The 17,539-nt window shown below is 38.8% G+C and overlaps 1 protein-coding gene across 5 annotated transcripts in view; it reads right to left on the reverse strand.

The window, feature by feature from the left end:
- Nucleotides 1-5,201: 5,201 nt before the first annotated feature.
- RAB3C (RAB3C, member RAS oncogene family) overlaps nt 5,202-17,539 on the reverse strand; it is a 362,916-nt gene continuing 350,578 nt past the window's right edge. For all 5 annotated transcript variants that reach the window (XM_069556501.1, XM_069556503.1, XM_069556504.1 and 2 more), the window contains exon 5: nt 5,202-7,917. In XM_069556501.1, coding sequence (XP_069412602.1) covers nt 7,730-7,917 — 188 coding nt within the window. In that variant the 3' untranslated portion in view covers nt 5,202-7,729. The remainder of the gene's footprint in view (nt 7,918-17,539) is intronic.

Below are 17,539 nucleotides of genomic sequence, written 5' to 3' on the forward strand. Positions count from 1 at the left end.
AATAGAGCACATACAGTTCTTACACAATTAATTTCAATAAAGAGAATTAAAACTTCACAATGTGAATACACTTTATAGCTTTAAACCCAGACAAAAGCTCCTGTGGACACATGAAGAGTCACAATAATTGCTGTGCAGCAGTAGTTTTCAGATAAAATCACGATCACTATATGAAAGCATTAAGCTGTTACTCAATTTTTTCTCAAGAAGAGCTCCACAGTGCAGTCACTGGAGAGGAGCCGAAAGTGCCTGGTTACAAAGGAAGGTCTTCATCTATGCACTTCCCCAACACTCTTTACGGGAAACATGGAACCACAGAAAAATCTCCGGGCGCACATCTGCCTGGTTGATGTTGGCCTCGACAGTGTCTTGTGGTTTGGTGCATGGGCAAAATGTCTAAATCAGTGGTTCTAATGAGCTTCAAATCAGTCTGTGTTTTGGAACAAGTCTAGGGCTGCTCAGCAGCACCAAGGAATGTAATGACGCAACAGTTCGTCTTCCTGATGGGGACAAAAACACGGAGCCAACCTGGGGCAGTCTGGTTCTCTGGAGAAAAACAATGATCTCTAGCTGCCAGCTCTGTCACCCTTCCATTCAGGGGAGCAAACTATAACCTTTCCCATGCATCTGCCTGGCACAGTCTCCTCTAATTCTCTCTCTTGTCATGTCTCACCTCTTCAGTGGAGCCATTCTCGACTCCTCTGTTTTTACAGGTCTCCTATTCTCTGTGTTCCTATATCCTGACATAATGTAGCATTTAGATCTTATCCTGGCATTTTGTTCCTTGTGCTTCAGTCAGTAAGCGTATTAGGGGCCAGAGCCATACCTCTTCCATGTTGATTTCCCCAGCACTGAGCTAGTGCTATTTGGTAACTGTTGATAAGTAAAGATTTAAACACAACCTTTAAATTATATTTCTCTTGTTGGCTACCTGCTTACATTTTCTTTTTTTAATTTGGCACAAAGTCATCTCTAATCTCCCTGTTCCACCCACCTCTATTTCGTCAGTGGGTGTGAAAGATGAGTACAAAATTTTATCTATCACATGTAAAATAGGGCCACATAGCACTGGTGGTGGCCCAAAGCCATTTTGTGTGATTGGCACATCTTCACATGTCAGTTTCAGGCAACTGCCATGGAGAGAACTGAAGGTTTTCTATGATATACCGAGGGTCATGGTCATCTAAAACCAACTGCCCTTCATCATTTTTAGTGAAAAATGTTAACTTTTCTTCCCAAGGGTATTATGATTTACTGTAACTAAATGAAAAAGCAAACCACAATATTAAAATGAGTGCTTTGCCTTAAAAATCGAAATGGCAAATGGAAGTTTAAGATAGTTATCCTACTTGAAACTTCATATTTATAAACACAGTTTTTGGTAATCCAGCAACCAGCCCTAACTTCTGGATTTTCCATCTCAGTGAAGTTGTAGACCACAAATTATGAGACTAATCAAGGGGGTTTGAGGATGAATATATGTTTATGATGATATACCAAAATGATTTAAGGGTTTTGACTTGTTTCTCTTATATTATCAGTGTGGACAATTGAGAATTGAAAGTGAATATAACAACAACATAAAAAGAAATCAATATCTTAGAGTTCCCAGGACTGACAGTGTGAAATTTGCAAACAAAATACAGGGTTAACAATAAAATATACACACAAATATGAGTGAAAATTCTTAGTAGACGGAACATGGGATCAACATTTCAGAGAAAAATAAAAATGACTTATGTGCATATTTTTTCTTAGGTTTCTAAATTAACCTCTTATAAAAGGCTTCAGGAGAAAAAAGCTTCAGGAGAATTTGTAACTAAAGAAAGGAACACCTATTTAAAATAAACTAACAGCCATTCTGTCTTGAAAATAAAACCCACAATTCTAAAAGGCAAGATTGACATATATTCGCAGATACTAAATGTTTGGTCTTAATTAGGAATAAAACATACTTTGAAGTAGGCACAGAAGAGTTTCACATGACACCAATAAGGTATTTACTGTATAAATTGCACCACTAGACAAATACAGCTACAAGAAATAATTTGAGCAAGTCAAACAGCCATCAAAGCATCTCACACATTCATTATAATTCACTCTTTCATACTAGTTTATATACACTGAGTAAGTCATTAAATATTGCACTTATTGGCCCATGAACCCTCAATTCTGAGGTGTTGAAAAATAGAAAACAAATCTATTTTTTACAACATATTTCATGCAACATTTAAGACATTTCAGTTCCACAAACACCATTAAATAGTTGTACATTTGGACAGGTCAACGGTATCACATCACGTCTGACATTAACAATATATTAACAGGAATTAACAGGAAGTTTTCATTCAGCACATATCCTAGGGATGATGAGAAAATGTATGGAAAACCATCATACCAAGAGAGCAAACAACCCCCAGACTTCACTTTGATGAGGAATATGGAACCACTAGACAGATGTAAGCTCGCTCACGTCCCTGAAAGGCCAGGTGTCTGGGGCTCACGTACCATCTGCGTCTTTAAGAACAGCGTTCATGAACCTAAGCAACCTTTAGTGCCAAACAACATCAACATGGAAATATTTCCATTAAGAAATAACACCACAGCCGACTCTCAGTTGTCCGCAATGAAGGAAAGTATGAACACAGGTGAACAAAATACACAGGCAACCCCCTCCCATGCCCCAACCTCATCTCAGCAAGCAATGACTGGTTACAGTTGCAGTACAGGAAACGCATCAATGGGAGGTAAACGGTGAAGCTTAAGTCTCATTTCCCGTTCTTGGTCCTGTCATTCTGTGGGGGTAGCGCTTGAAAAAATTAAAACGATAAAAAATCAGGAACTAGAACAGAAAACTGTAAATAGAAAGCTCAGTTTGTCCACTGTCTCAATGGTCTGATTTTAATACTCAAACTCTGACAAAGACGTTGCAATAATTTCTTTTCCCTAGAACGTTTGCAAACTATATCCTCTCTATCCTCTTCTTTTAATGGAAATTAGTTCTATGCAGAGACATACAAATCTAGTCAGTGTGAAGAATCTATTTTGTAGACCTTTTTAAAGAAAATGCCAGTTCCAGCTGGAGCATAGTAAAGCTTCCTTTGCCCTGGCACTGAGAAAGCACCATGGATGGAACTTCTCCTTCATAGAAAAGTGTGTTTGAGTGTGTATGTTCTGGGAGGGGCAACACTCTTGTGGCCCAAATGTAAATAGCTTAATCCACTTAAGGGAAATATTTGATTAGCGTGTCAAGCATTCCTGTAAAGGTTTTTAAGAAACCAAAAATATTTATTTATGAAGTAACAATAGGTGGATATATTTTGAATAAATTCTCTAGATGTGTTTTTGTCCCCCTAGGGGACACTGTGTTTTTGGAATCTGGAACTCTGTAAGTGCACTGTAGAGATAATCAAGCCTTTTTATTTATTTATTTTTTCCTAGTTATAAGCTTCATCTTTTATCCACATTTTCCCAGTTTGTTTCAGAATATAAAACACGTTTACGTCTTTGACTGGCTTTGATCAAAAGCTACCTAAAATATAAAGGACTCTAAAAAGCTGACCCTAATGGTTCAGCTCATCAGAAAGACTTCACCACTTAACTGGCAGACCCCTAAAGCCCAGGTAGTTTACTCAAATGGACAAAGCCAAGCAGAGCTGGAGAGGCTGCACTTCCAGAGAGTGATTAGAAAGGCCATATGGGTCTGGTTGCTCACGCGGCACCCGACACAGCACACTAAGTACACACATAAAGGATCAAAGAGTTCTAGCCACCAGTCATGCGCACCACTGTCATTTAGAAAGACGGGCTTCTTCAGACAGAAAGACAGACCACCTCCCAAGTATACCCCACCAAAACTTCCTGATGGAGCATTCCAATAGCATATGAAAACGATTCCACACTTCTTGGCTTGGAAGGGTTTTAGTCATGACTTTAAGACTTAGATTAGTTTTTCATATGCAGCTGCTACCTCTGCCTTGGTACAGCTTGGGAGAGTCTAGATACATTTTCAATATAGTTCCACAAATGCCCCATGGTTGACTGAAGAATGGCACAGTGCATCCTCGCCAAGCACGGAGATACACATGAGATAAAACACATCCCAATGAGCCCCGATTACCAACAACCATGCTCTGAAATTCTTGTTGTTTCATGGAAGTTCAGTTAACAGTAGACGTGTGTTTCACTTAAAAAAACAAAAAACATTGCATCCCTGAAAGTATTGTCAGCATAGACGTAGTTAAAATTGGAAGTTTAAGTTGGTTCCTGAAAGATAACCACTGTGCTGAACCAAAGAACTATAATTAATCTGGATAAGAGTTAAGTAGCTGAAATAGATATTTGTGGCGAATATAGATGTCTTATATAATTGGGGTTGTACTTTAATAGAATTTATAGTTCGCATTTAATGTAACACTGCTGCAGCTTTCTCTGTAGCCAAAGGCATCATCATAGTTCCCTTTCCAAATAAAAATCTTGGCACTTATTTATTAGGCAGCAGGGGGTAATGATTTTAAGTGAACCTAAGGAGGAGGTTAGAAGTTCAAGGCAGTGGAAGCTGTTCAGGGAGGGCAGTGACAATGAATTAATTCACTGACTTAAAGCAGTTCTTCTTAGCCCGGACATACAACGCTGACTTGTAAACTGCCATCTTAGGACTCAAGTTCCATGTGCCTTCTGTATCTGCTCACATCCCCAAAAGCTGAAATGCAGATCCACTCCATGAATGACTATGTGGAGGAAATAATTTCCAGTCTGGTTTTTCATTTACATTTAGAAAAGAAAGGAAATCCCCAAACCAAAGCTCTTGGAAATATCTGCTCAAAACAATCAAGGTTTGATTATAAAAGTAGTCAGAGAGATGGGGTGATGAGGTGAGTGGCAGAGGAAGACAAATTCGTACTTGAAACACTAATTGAACTGCATCGAGGCAAAAAGATGGTTGTCTACACACTAACACTCTGTAAGATGTCTTTGTGCTTTTGAATACAGATTTAGTTAGGCAATTAGTAAAAACTGATCTGTGGTTATTCAGGCTGTTGGCAGATGGAGAGAATATGCGAGGTATTGTCTGCATGTGTGTGTGTGTATACATTCACGTGCATGATGGCCAGAAGGCTGAAAAACCTTGGAATTATAGTGTTATAAGTAATACAGCTTGATGCCAATAGCAGTTTACTTAGTTAATCCTGGACTGGTTCTTTTTTTTTTGCCAAATTTGATTTTAAAGCCAAGATCTCTTGATGAGATTAGGAATAGAGGATTTTTCTCTCTTTCCATGTGCTTTATATAGCAGGAGCTTTGATGCTCAATCCTTTCTGGAAGCTTCTGGCTTGCTGAAATTCATACCAGGGTGAGAGCTTCAGACCGACTCTCAAATCAATTAGGAAGGCTCTGCTTCCACTGAGGTCTGGAAAATAGAAATTCTTGAATGTTCCTCGGCACTGACACCTGGACCAGTTGTTGTGTTAAGCTCCCCTGACTGGCATAAAGTAGCACAACTTTGGTATGTTTGACACTATGTACGTGGGTTAGGTCTTCTGGTTCTAGGGCCAATTAATTCCAATAGAATTAGCTTTTTGGGAAAAGTGTTTACAAGAGGGTAAAACTCAACTTTCTTTCCAGTTTTCTACCCTCTGATTTTGCTTTCCATTTTACAGTATTACACCTATCAAGGGCCTTCTGCAAAAGCCATCTGAGACATCCTATTTAGTACATTTAGGTCCTTGACATCTGTATGAATGTATGTGAGATCAGGGCTAAGAGGGGATGGGAAGGTGCTCCTGGTTCTATTGCTTTGTGTTAAACTGGAAAAGTCAGCTTAACAGCTGTACTATTTAACATGGCCATTTTCTAGTCTAGGTTATAGAAATATTACAATATCATGCAAACAGGCTTCTGTTACAAACAAATTTGCTTTGATGGCCCCCACCTTCCCTCCCTTCCTTTCAGTTTAATTTCTGTGGTTTTTGAAGCTGGTTTGACCAATTAAAATCTAATAAAGCATTAATGTCTTCCTGTCTTCACTAAGGCCTACCCTGCAGAGTGCCTAAGTGAAAACTTACTCTGCCAGTTACTAGATTTTAAGCGAAGAAGATGAGACATAAGAAAAATGTGGATATGCTTAAGAGAGCCCAAATGCTTTCTCCTGTAATTCTCATCTTCTAACTTATTAGTAATACATATGATCTACTTCCCTGACTTGCAGGCATTTATTCTCCAGAGACCTCTTTAGATATATGCATCTTTCCCTATAAATATCTTGGCTTAAAAATCTTGCACTCAACATCTTATGGGAAATTTCTCTATTTTTTAAAAGAGAAAACAATGGTTAACATGATCACCACAAGAGAGGAACGTTCACCTAATGGAACTGTCCTTACAAATATGCCAAGGTGTGCCTTCTTAAAGTCCTAGCTGTGAACAATGCTGGGTAGTGATACAGATACTATGTCTCTTTTTTTGCTCATTTAGACCTGCTGGTGGGATTGGTTTGCTTTTTCACTGTATAAGGTCCTCGAGAAATTTAGGAGAAAGAATCTGGGTATTCAAATGATTTCCTTTCTTTTCAATTTGCTTATGGCATCCTAAGATATTTCGGTAATCCTCAGCTCCAAAGAGTGGTCTCTGAGTCCCCTAAGCATGGATAAAGGCTTATAGAATGGGATATACCTTAAAAGTATAAATACTTGGAGTTAAAAAGATTAGAGATGATAGTTGCTTTTTTTTCAACCTGAGAACCATGGAGATACTACTTAAATGACTTCTAACCAGGTAAAAAAATACCTGGGGAGGTGTGAGCAGAAGGCAGTGGTTTGGGAAGCAAGTCTACATCCTATGGGAAGAGAGACTCTAACAAGCTTCCCCTTAACCTCTGTTCCAAGGGCTGATGATGGTTCCAGAAAGTTGTGGTGGTATATACCATGGGGGAAACTCAGGCCTTGGAATCCTACACTTACATTCTGGATTAAGATGCTTGGTATATAACACATTCAGCAGATACTTCAGAGTGTCAGTGCCCTCAAATATTTAGAAGGTTGGGTGGAGCAGTCCTGGGTTAGGAATTCCTTTTTTAAACATCCAAACTAAAACTACTGTTGAAATCTAGTTCCAGTCAGGTCAATATTCATCTCTCAGGAAATTTGCAAGGGCCTTAAAGAATATTTTTGTTTCTTAATAGTCAGTGATCTTCTCAGTTATTAATAACATCGAAAGATAGAAACCTGAACCATAGACCATCCAGACTCACAAGTCTCCCTAATCATGAGTAATATTCCCACTTGATTTTTCAATTGAGAGTAAAGCAAATAAGGTCTCCTACGATCATCCCCTGCCCATACCACACACATACCGACTCTTGGTTATCATACCTACAAGTGAATCGCATAATTGGAACCCATGGCACAAAAGTCAGTTGTATGAAATTATAATCAGAAGTCCCAGCAGTAGCTTAATCTAAGAAATCTGAAACAAAAAGAGCCTAGAAGACAATAACAAATCACATGCAAATACCAGATGTTTATAGATGGATAGTCCTTACAAAGTTAAGATCACATATTTGCCACATCTTATCACAGGGACTCTCCCCAGAATTGAATGCATGTTCGAGCCACTGACATCAAAGATTTCCCTCAAATAGTTATTAGGCAGTATAAATGAAGGCTAATCAATCATTTATAGATGCTGTTTTTAGCAACCAACCCCTCTGGAGCTGCCGGTATGGGGGCCACTAGCAGCCACAGTTGGGCTGCGGTGGAGGAGGGGTTTCCTTGAGTCTTGTGTTCTGCTTTGCGGCAGTGATGGCTGGATCTGTCTCCAGGCTCTCAGACATCTTGTCACAGATGATATCCACGAGACGCTCAAATGTCTGCTTGACATTAATGTTATCCTTGGCACTTGTTTCAAAAAATTCAAATCCTGGAAGAAACACACAGAAACACAGCTTGATCATTTCCTGTGTGTGCTGAAATTAAGTGGGACGTGGTCATGGGAGGCTGGCAGTGACTGGTGGTGTTTAGGTGAGAGATAGGTGTGAGGTGTCATGTGAACATATTGCTACCCATGAACCAGGAACAACAGTGCAAAGTGGAATTAGTGATAGTTGCATCTTATTCTTCTCTAGACAAAAAAAAATACCTTGGCAAGAGCTGGTAATAGTAACATGAAGAATCCTCAGCATTGAGTCCATGTCGTCTCTTCCACCCACCCCCAGATCACCATGTAGCTTCTTCTAATCTTTTCTAAGATGGGGGTTATTTGGCTTCTTTTTTTTTTTTTTTTCTTCTTTCCTTATTTCGGATTCTACCAAAGTTATTTTGTTTTTCATTAATTTGAGGCTTAGAAGACTTCATGTTCATATTCTGCTGTGAAAGGGACTCCCAAACTCCAACACAGTGTAGCCCTAACTTTTTCCATGTCTGTCCTAGTAAAGCATTTGCAGGTAGGCCTTTGGTAAATGTCCAGTATTTCACTGGACACAAGGTGGCGCTAAAGAATCACTGGATTTACCCGAAGTGTGCTTCAGCCTCCTTTCGGAAATTGGAGTGGTGTGACCCTAACAGCACTCCAGGGCTTTCTATACCACTGCATCTAGCTACTGATGCTGATTTTCCAGAGCTTCTGTTATCTGTCAGCAGCAGTGTTTTTATCAACATCTGGGAAAGGACACGATAAATTCAAATGAGCTGCCAGAAGCGCGAGATGGTACAAAAGTGCAGTGCGAGTTTCACGCTTCTGCTGATGGATCACTACCTGGGCAGAAGCAGCCTCAGTACTCGGCTCTGAACGCAATCTTACCACTCCATTGTTCGCAGTCACATTCCACTGGCTGAGCTTGCCAGTCAGTTGCCATGACAACCTCCCCACTAGGTCAGCCAGAGATTGCTCTGGTCCATTCAGGGGATGTTGATTTAGGATGTATTGGGCTGAACACAGAAATGCTTTCCTAATCCATTCTGAATTTTACACCCTATAAATCCTTCTGGTTACATCTGGCCCTATCTCCGAGGAACCACATGGATTCAGAGTGATTAAATCATGTGATTTCATCCCAGCTCCTGAGGCCAAATGAGAAAAAACAGATTAATATTTTGCATCTGTGTCAAAACTGCTCTTATAACCTAGAAATACTTATTTTTCTTAAGCACTATTGAAGATACACAACAACAAGCAATTTTTGTGAAAATTTCTGATTTCAGTTATCGATGACTATGTCTGAACTTGAATTTCTCTAGTTACTGTGTAGTCTGTTGTTAAAATGTGAGTGAGTAACCACAGGATTTGAGGGGAAGGAACAGGATGAGTTAAGACAGGTTTTATAAAACAGAAGTGAATATTTCAAGCCCTCTTTGGCTTTTATTTCCCTTTCACTTGTCTCTCCAGATAGTGTTTATGTAGCTCTCTTAAATTCTGCATTTCTTTACAGAAAATGCTATCCGGCTTAACAAGAATTCTCTAACATTTGCAGTCTATCGGGCTAGCTCATTCACCTTTCAACAATGTGATCCAGATTTTGGAAATAAGTGATTGCTTAGATCCTCACTTGCCTAGATGTCAGAACTATTTGCATCCTTGTGGGGATTTTCTGTTTTAACAGGAGGGTAAGTTGTACCAAAGTACAGAATTTCTTTTCTCAAAAGGTTTTAATTTTCTCCCTTCTGTGACATGTCTTTTATTTATTAGTGTGATTGGGAGAAAGCACCGAAATTGAAGGGTATCATAAAGATGTGGCCATTGTAAAACAAACAGTAGTCCATGAAAACCTTTGCCAACTGTGACTCTCTTAATCTGGGCTTTGAGTCACATACTACTGCTGGTGTACAACTTGCGGTGAGTAGAATGATCCTCAGTCCCAGCAGCCAGAGTGCTCTCAGTGTCTTGACTGTCACCTGGAACCCCAGGAACAGACCACCACGTTACAATAGCCCTCCATTTATCCAGCGTGGCTGGAGGAGGAGGTACCATCCTATGGTAAGAGGGGTGATTGGGCCACAGGAGCAATATTTACTAGCTTTATGGTCATGAGAAAGTCATGTTTTTATTCTTATGGTCCTTATTTATGACATTTGTCTCTCATTGAGCTCAAATGAGAAAATATATGTAAAAGTGCCAAGAAAATGCTATATCATATAATAATTATGTAATTAAAGAATACCCTCATTAAAACAACAGTAAGAGTGACAAAGTAACATTTGGATAGTTACTGTAGAACAGGTAGTATTTAAAGCACTTTATATGTTTTATCTATGAGGTAGGTGCCAGTATTTTCTCCAAATTATCAGTAAGGAAATGGAGGCACCAAATGGCTGAATACTTTGCTCAGACATTTACTTGACCAGCCAGTAAATGGCACAGTGGGCGTTTAAACTAAATGTGAACATTCACCAGCACCTTCAGATAATCTGCAGAGGCTACCATTTGGTTCCAGTAGAATCGGAAGTTCTATGCTGATATAACAGAGTTTCATCAATTTAAATAGATTTAACACTCCCAGTGAATCAAGTGAAACATCTTTTCTTAATGATCCCAAAGATGCTCTGGTATTTTATGCTGCCTAAGGTTCATCAAGGTAGCCATCCGGACAGCTATATGTCTACAGAGAAATATGTGAAGGGTTCTGGAAATTAGGCTGACCACATGAGCTGTTTGTCATAAAATGAGGTATTCAGCGTAAAAATCAACATCTTTATTTTAACATATAGTTATTTGGATTCAGGGCAAAGCAGTTTTGCTGTTTAGTTGCTAGGTCATGTCTGACTCTTGCGCCTCCATGGATGTAACCTGCCAGGCTCCTCTGTTCATGGGAGTTTTTTGGCAAGAATATTGGAGTGGGCTGCCGTTTCCTTCTCCAGGGGATCTTCCTGACGCAGGGATTGAACCACTGTTCTTGCGTCTTCTGCATTGGCAGGCAGACTCTTTACCACTCTGCCACCTTGGAACAAAGCAAGTTTACTGTGCAATAAATGATTTTCCCTTCAGGGGAATGAGTATCTTCAGGCAACTTTGTGTTAGACTACACCCCACACCTATATGTGTCCATGGTGTTGAAAGCTTGTGGACTAAATCCTTAACATTTCAGCCTTTATTTTTCCACTGAATCCTTGTTAGATTTTCTGGCCATTACTGCTCAATGTGTCATACTAACTTCAACTATGGTGGTTCAGATGGTAAGGAATCTGCCTGCAATGCAGGACACTCGGGTTTGATCCCTGGGTCAGGAAGATTCCCCTGGAGAAGGGAATGGCTATTCACTCCAGTAATCTTGCCTGTAGAATTCCATGGACAGAGGAGCCTAGTGACTACAGTCCATGGGGTTGCAAAGAGTCAGACACGACTGAGCAACTAACACTTTCACTTTTCAACTTCAGCAATAGCAACATGCCCTTGTTCTTAGAAATATTTAACCCCACATCCATACGCACAATCATGGGAGAGCCAGCACTTCAGCCAGTGATCCTTAGGAAATAGTCTTTTTCATGAAACTTTGAAGATCATTTCCAATTTATTAAGTAGGACAGTGGTTCAGCAGATCAAATAAGTAGCCCAAGGTCACACTGCAAGCTGATTGTGAAGGGTGGCAGAGATCTCCCAATAAATAGGTTATTGGTTAAGCCTACAGCTTTGGACATCTGTCCCTCAGACTGCATCATTCAGTATTAATAACTGCAGCACATATGTTTTCATCAGCAAATCAGTGAACAACACTTTCAGTTAACCACAGATACTAGTCATCCATTCTGATTCCTCTCTGGTACAGACAGCACTGTTCTCAAGTTGGATGAGCCTTGCACTATGGTTCAGTACATATATTGAGCTGTATAAAATCAGCAGATAACCTTATGGGGATTTCCTTGTGTGTCATTTGTTGCTTTTCCTGTGTTGCTTGTATATTTTCTCTTTGTATTTAATTTTTGTCAGTTTGATTAATATGTGTCTCACCATGTTCCTCCTTGGGTTTATCTTGTATGGGACTCTTTGTACTTTCTGGACTTGGGTGACTTTCCTTTTCCTGGTTTAATTTCCCTCATTAGGGAAGTTTTCAGCCATAATCTCTTTGAATATTTTCTCAGGCCCTTTCTCTCTCTCCTTCTTCTGGGACCTCTATAATGCAAATGTTGGATACATTTAATGTTGTCCCGGGGCAAGGAAGCAGAGAGAGGTGGTACAAACCAGCTTTCACTCTACTGTCCAAAGGATGTTATCCTGATTTCGTACCACTAGAGGTCTACCTACAATAGAATCACCAGAAGTACTTAAAAACTTGTAAACTTCACCTCAGACATACTAAACAGGAGTTGTAAGGAGAAGGACCTTAAAACACACATTTTTAAAAGGCTCCTTAAGGTGGTTTCTTATGCACATGAAAGGTTAAGATTCACTAGCCTCTCTACACCCATGTTCATTACAGCATCATTTTTAGTAGCCAAAAGGTGGTAGCTAATCCAAGAATTTATCCGCTGATGAATGAGTAAACAAAATGTGGTATATACATACACTGGACTAATGTTAAGTCTTAAATTCTGACACATGCTACAACATGTGTGAATCTTGAAATTATGCCATGTATAATAAACTAGCGACAAAAAAGTACAAAGTAGTCAGATTCAGAGGGACTGAAAGTGAAGGACCAGAGACTGGGGGAGGGAAAAACAGATGTCATATAACAGGTACAGAGTTTCACTTTTGCAAGATGAACTGAGCTCTGGCAATTTGTGGCACAACGAAGTGGATACATGCTAAACTGTATGCTTTAAAATAAAGCTTACCATGTTTTATCAAAATTAAAAAAAAAATCTTAGCAATAAATGTCTGAGAATCTAAGAATACAAGAAGAATCATAGTCTTAATAGCTCCGGAAACTAGAAAAAGAACGCACGAACAAATCCCAAAGTTAGCAGAAGGAAAGACTTGATAAAGATCAGAGTGGAAACAAATCAAATAGAAACAAACAAAAAAGTAAGAGCTGATTCTTGGAAAAGATAAGCAAAAATGACAAACCTATAGCTAGACTCTCCAAGAAAAAAAGAGAGGACTCAAGCCAGAAATGAAAGAGAAGACATTAGCAGAGAAACCCAAAGGATTGTAAGAGACCGCCGTGAACAATTATGTGGCAACGAATTGGACAACCTAGAGGAAATGAATACATTCCTAGAAACACACAATTTCCCAGGACTCAATCATGAAGGAACAGTCTGAACAGAACAAATACTAGTAAGGAAATTGAATAAGTCATCAAAAACCTCTCAACAAACAAAAGCTCACGATCAGATGGCTTCACTGGTGAATTCTATCAAATGCTTAAAGAAGAATTAATACTAACATTTATAATGCTTCATTTTATGAGGTCAGGATTACCCATATACCGAAATGAGACAAGGATACAACAAGAAAATTACAGGCCAATATCTCTAAAGAACACAGATGTAAAACATCCTCAACAAAATATTAGCAAACCAAGTTCAATACATTGAAAGAATTATATACCGTGATCAAGTGGGATATATATTCCAGGGATGCAAGGATGATTCAGCATCTGCTATCAGTCAACAGAATATACATATGAACAAAATCAAGGATAAAAATCATGATCATCTTAGTAGGTATAGAAAAAGCATTTAACATAATTCAACATCCATTTATGATAAAACTCACAAAGGGGATATAGAAGGACTATACTTCAACATAATAAAGGCCATATATGCCCAACCCATAGCTAACATCATAGTGGTGAAAAGCTGAAAGTCTTCCCTCAAGATCAGGAACAAGACAGAAGTACCATCTCTTGCCACTTTGATTCAGCGTGGTAGTGGAAGTTTTAGCCAGAGAAACCAGGAAAGAAAAGGAAATAAAAGACATCCAAATTGGGAAAGGAAGGAGTAAAGCTGTAACTACTTGCAGATGACATAACTAAATACAGAAAACCTTAAAGACTCCATCACAAAACTGTAGAATAAGCAAATGCAGTAAAGTTGCAGAATGCAAAATCAGTATATAAAAATCGGTTTTGTTTTCTATTCATTAATAACATTATCAGAAAAAAATTTTAAATTATTCCAATTACATTAAAAAAAGAATAGAATACCTAGGAATAAATTCAACCAAGATGGTGAAAGATAAGTATACTTATCTGCAAGACACCAACGGGAAAAACTGTAAGACACCAATGGGAAAAAAAGCTGAAGATACAAATGAATGGAAAGATCTTCATAGATTGGAAGAATATTGTTAAAATGTCCATACTACCCAAAGGAATATACAGACCTGGTGAAAATCCTTATCAAAATTCCAATGGCATTTTTCACAGAAATAGAAAAAGCAATCCTAAATTTTATATAAAATTACAAAACATTCCCTGAAATAGCCAAAGCAGTCTTAAGCAAGAACAAAGCCAAAGGCAACATACTACCTGATTTCAAACTAGTAATATATTATAAAGCTATAGTAATCAAAGGGAGCTTTCCTGACAGTTCAGTGGTAAATAATCTGCCTGGAATTCAGGAGACCCAGTTCAGTCCCTAGGTTGGGAAGATCCCCTGGAGAAGGAAATGGCAACCCATTCAAGTATTCTTGCCTGACAAATCCCATGGGCAGAGGAGCTACAGCCCTTTAGGGTCACAAAGAGTTAGACATGACTGAGCAACTAAGCACATATGGTAATCAAAACGCTATTCTGTGAGATAAAAATAGACACACAGATCAGTGGAAAAGAAAGCTCAGGAATAAAGCCATGTATGTGTGGTTGAATAACTTACAACAAAGAAGCCAAAAATATATAATGAGGAAAGGACAGTCTGTTTAATAAGTGGTACTGAAAAAGCTGGACAATCACATGGAAGAGAATAAGACCAGACCACTAGCTTACCCCATACACAACAATTAAGCTGGATAAAAGATTTGAATGTAAGACCTAAAACTGTAAAACTTCTAGAAGAAAATATGAGCTGTAAACTCCTTGATATTAATCTTTGTGATGATATTTTACATCTGACTCTAAGAGCAGAGGCAGCAAAAGCAAAAATAAACAAGTGGGATTGCATCAAACTAAAAAGCTTCTAGGAAACTATCAACAAAATGAAAAGGCAACCTATACATTATTGATAGCAAAAAAAAAAAAAAAAGCTCAGCATCACTAAATATCAGGGAAGTGAAAATCAAAACCACAATGAGACATCACCTCACACCTGTCAGGATGGTTGTTGTCAAAAACACGAGAAATAATACATGTTGGTGAGAATGTGGAGAAAAGGGAATGCTAGTATACTGTTGATGGGAATAAGTTGCTATAGCCACTGTGGAAAACAGAATGGAGTTCCTCAAAAAATTGACAATATAAGTTCTGTATGATCCAGCAATTCCACTTCAGGTTATTTATCTGAAGAAAACAAACAATAACTGGAAAACACATGTGCACCCCCATGTTTATCACAGCACTATTTATAATAGCTAAGACATGGAAGATTGCTGGGAGAAATACCAATAACCTCAGATATGCAGATGACACCACCATTATGGCAGGAAGCGAAGAAGAGCTAAAGAGCCTCTTGATGAAAGTGAAAGAGGAGAGTGAAAAGGTTGGCTTAAAGCTCAACATTCAGAAAACTAAGATCATGGCATCCATTCCCATCATTTCATGGCAAATAGATGGGAAAACAGTGGAAACAGTGGCAGACTTTATTTTTTCGGGCTCCAAAATCACTGCAGATGGTGACTGAAGCCATGAAATTAAAAGATGCTTACTCCTTGGAAGAAAAGTTATGACCAAACTAGACAGTATATTGAAAAGCAGAGACATTGCTTTGCAAACAAAGGTCCTTCTAGTTAAGGCTATGGTTTTTCCAGTGGTCATGTGTGGATGTGAGAGTTGGACCATAAAGAAGGCTGAGTGCTGAAGAATTGATGCTTTTGAACTGTGGTGTTGGAGAAGACTCTTGAGAGTCCCTTGGACTACAAGGAGATTCAACCAGTCCATTCTAAAGGAAATTAGTCCTGAGTATTCATTGGAAGGACTGATGTTGAAGCTGAAACCCCAATACTTTGGCCAAGTGATGTGAAGAACTGACTCACTGGAAAAGACCCTGATGCAGGGAAAGATTGAGGGCAGGAGGAGACAGGGATGACAGAGGATAAGATGGTTGGATGGCATCACTGGCTTGATGGACATGAGTTTGAATAAACTCCAGGAGTTGGTGATGGACAGAGAGGCCTGGCGTGCTACAGTCCATGGGGTCGCAAAGAGTTGGACACGACTGAGTGACTGAACTGAAGACACGGAAACAGCCTAAGAGTATACAGATTGAGGGAATTTTTAAAATGTGATATATAGGCTCCAGAGCCTATTATACAGAGTGAAGTAAGCCAGAAAGAAAAACACCAATACAGTATACTAACACATATATATGGAATTTAGAAGATGGTAACGATAACCGTGTATGCGAGACAGTGAAATAGACACAGATGTATAGAACAGTCTTTTGGACTCTGTGAGAGAGGGAGAGGGTGGGATGATTTGGGAGAATGGCATTGAAACATGTATAATATCATATAAGAAATGAATCGCCAGTCCAGGCTCGATGCAGGATACAGGTTGCTCAGGGCTGGTGCACTGGGATGACCCAGAGGGATGGTACAGGGAGGGAGGTGGGAGGGGGGTTCAGGATGGGGAACACGTGTACATCCGTGGTGGATTCATGTTGATGTATGGCAAAACCAATACAATATTGTAAAGTAATTAGCCTCCAATAAATAAATTTAAATTAAAAAAATCTGATATATATGTGTGTTTATATGTGTATATATATATATGCAAACACAGAATATTATTCAGTCATATAAAAATGAAATCTTGGAATTTGCAACAACATGGATAGACGTTGAAGGCATTATGCTAAGTGAATTAAGTCAAACAGGAAAAGACAAATACTGTATGATCTCATGTATATGCAGAATAAAAAAAGGTTAAGCTCAAAGATACCGAGAACAGATTAGTGGTTGCCAGAGGCAGGGTTGGGGGATAGGCAAAATGGGGGTCATAGCATACAAATTTGTTATAAAAGATTCACTATCCTTATACACTGTTGATGGGAGTGTAAAATGGCGCAGCCTCTTTGGAAAACATTCTGACAATTTCTCAAATGGTTCAACATACTTACTGTATAACCTACAATTCCACTTCTAGGTACATTAGTAAGAGAAGTGAAAACATGTCCACAAAAATTTTGTACAGAAGTATTTAGAATAGCAATAGTTATAATAAAAAAGTGAAAACAGCCTGAGTGTCCATCAACTGATGAGTAGATAAATAAAATGTGGAAAATGCATATAATGGAATAACTTTCAGCCATAAAACGTCCTGATACAGGCTAAAATGTAGATAAACCTTGAAAACATGCTAAGTGAAATAAGTCAGACAAAAGGACTACATACTATATGATTCCATTTATATGCAATGTCCACAAGAGGCAAAATTAGAGAGTCAGGAGAAATAGGGAGTGAATACTAATGAGCATGGGGTTTCTTCCTGGGGTGATGAAAATCAATTGCA

Source organism: Ovis canadensis, chromosome 16 (genome assembly GCF_042477335.2).
Source record: "Ovis canadensis isolate MfBH-ARS-UI-01 breed Bighorn chromosome 16, ARS-UI_OviCan_v2, whole genome shotgun sequence".
NCBI classification, from domain to species: domain Eukaryota; kingdom Metazoa; phylum Chordata; class Mammalia; order Artiodactyla; family Bovidae; genus Ovis; species Ovis canadensis.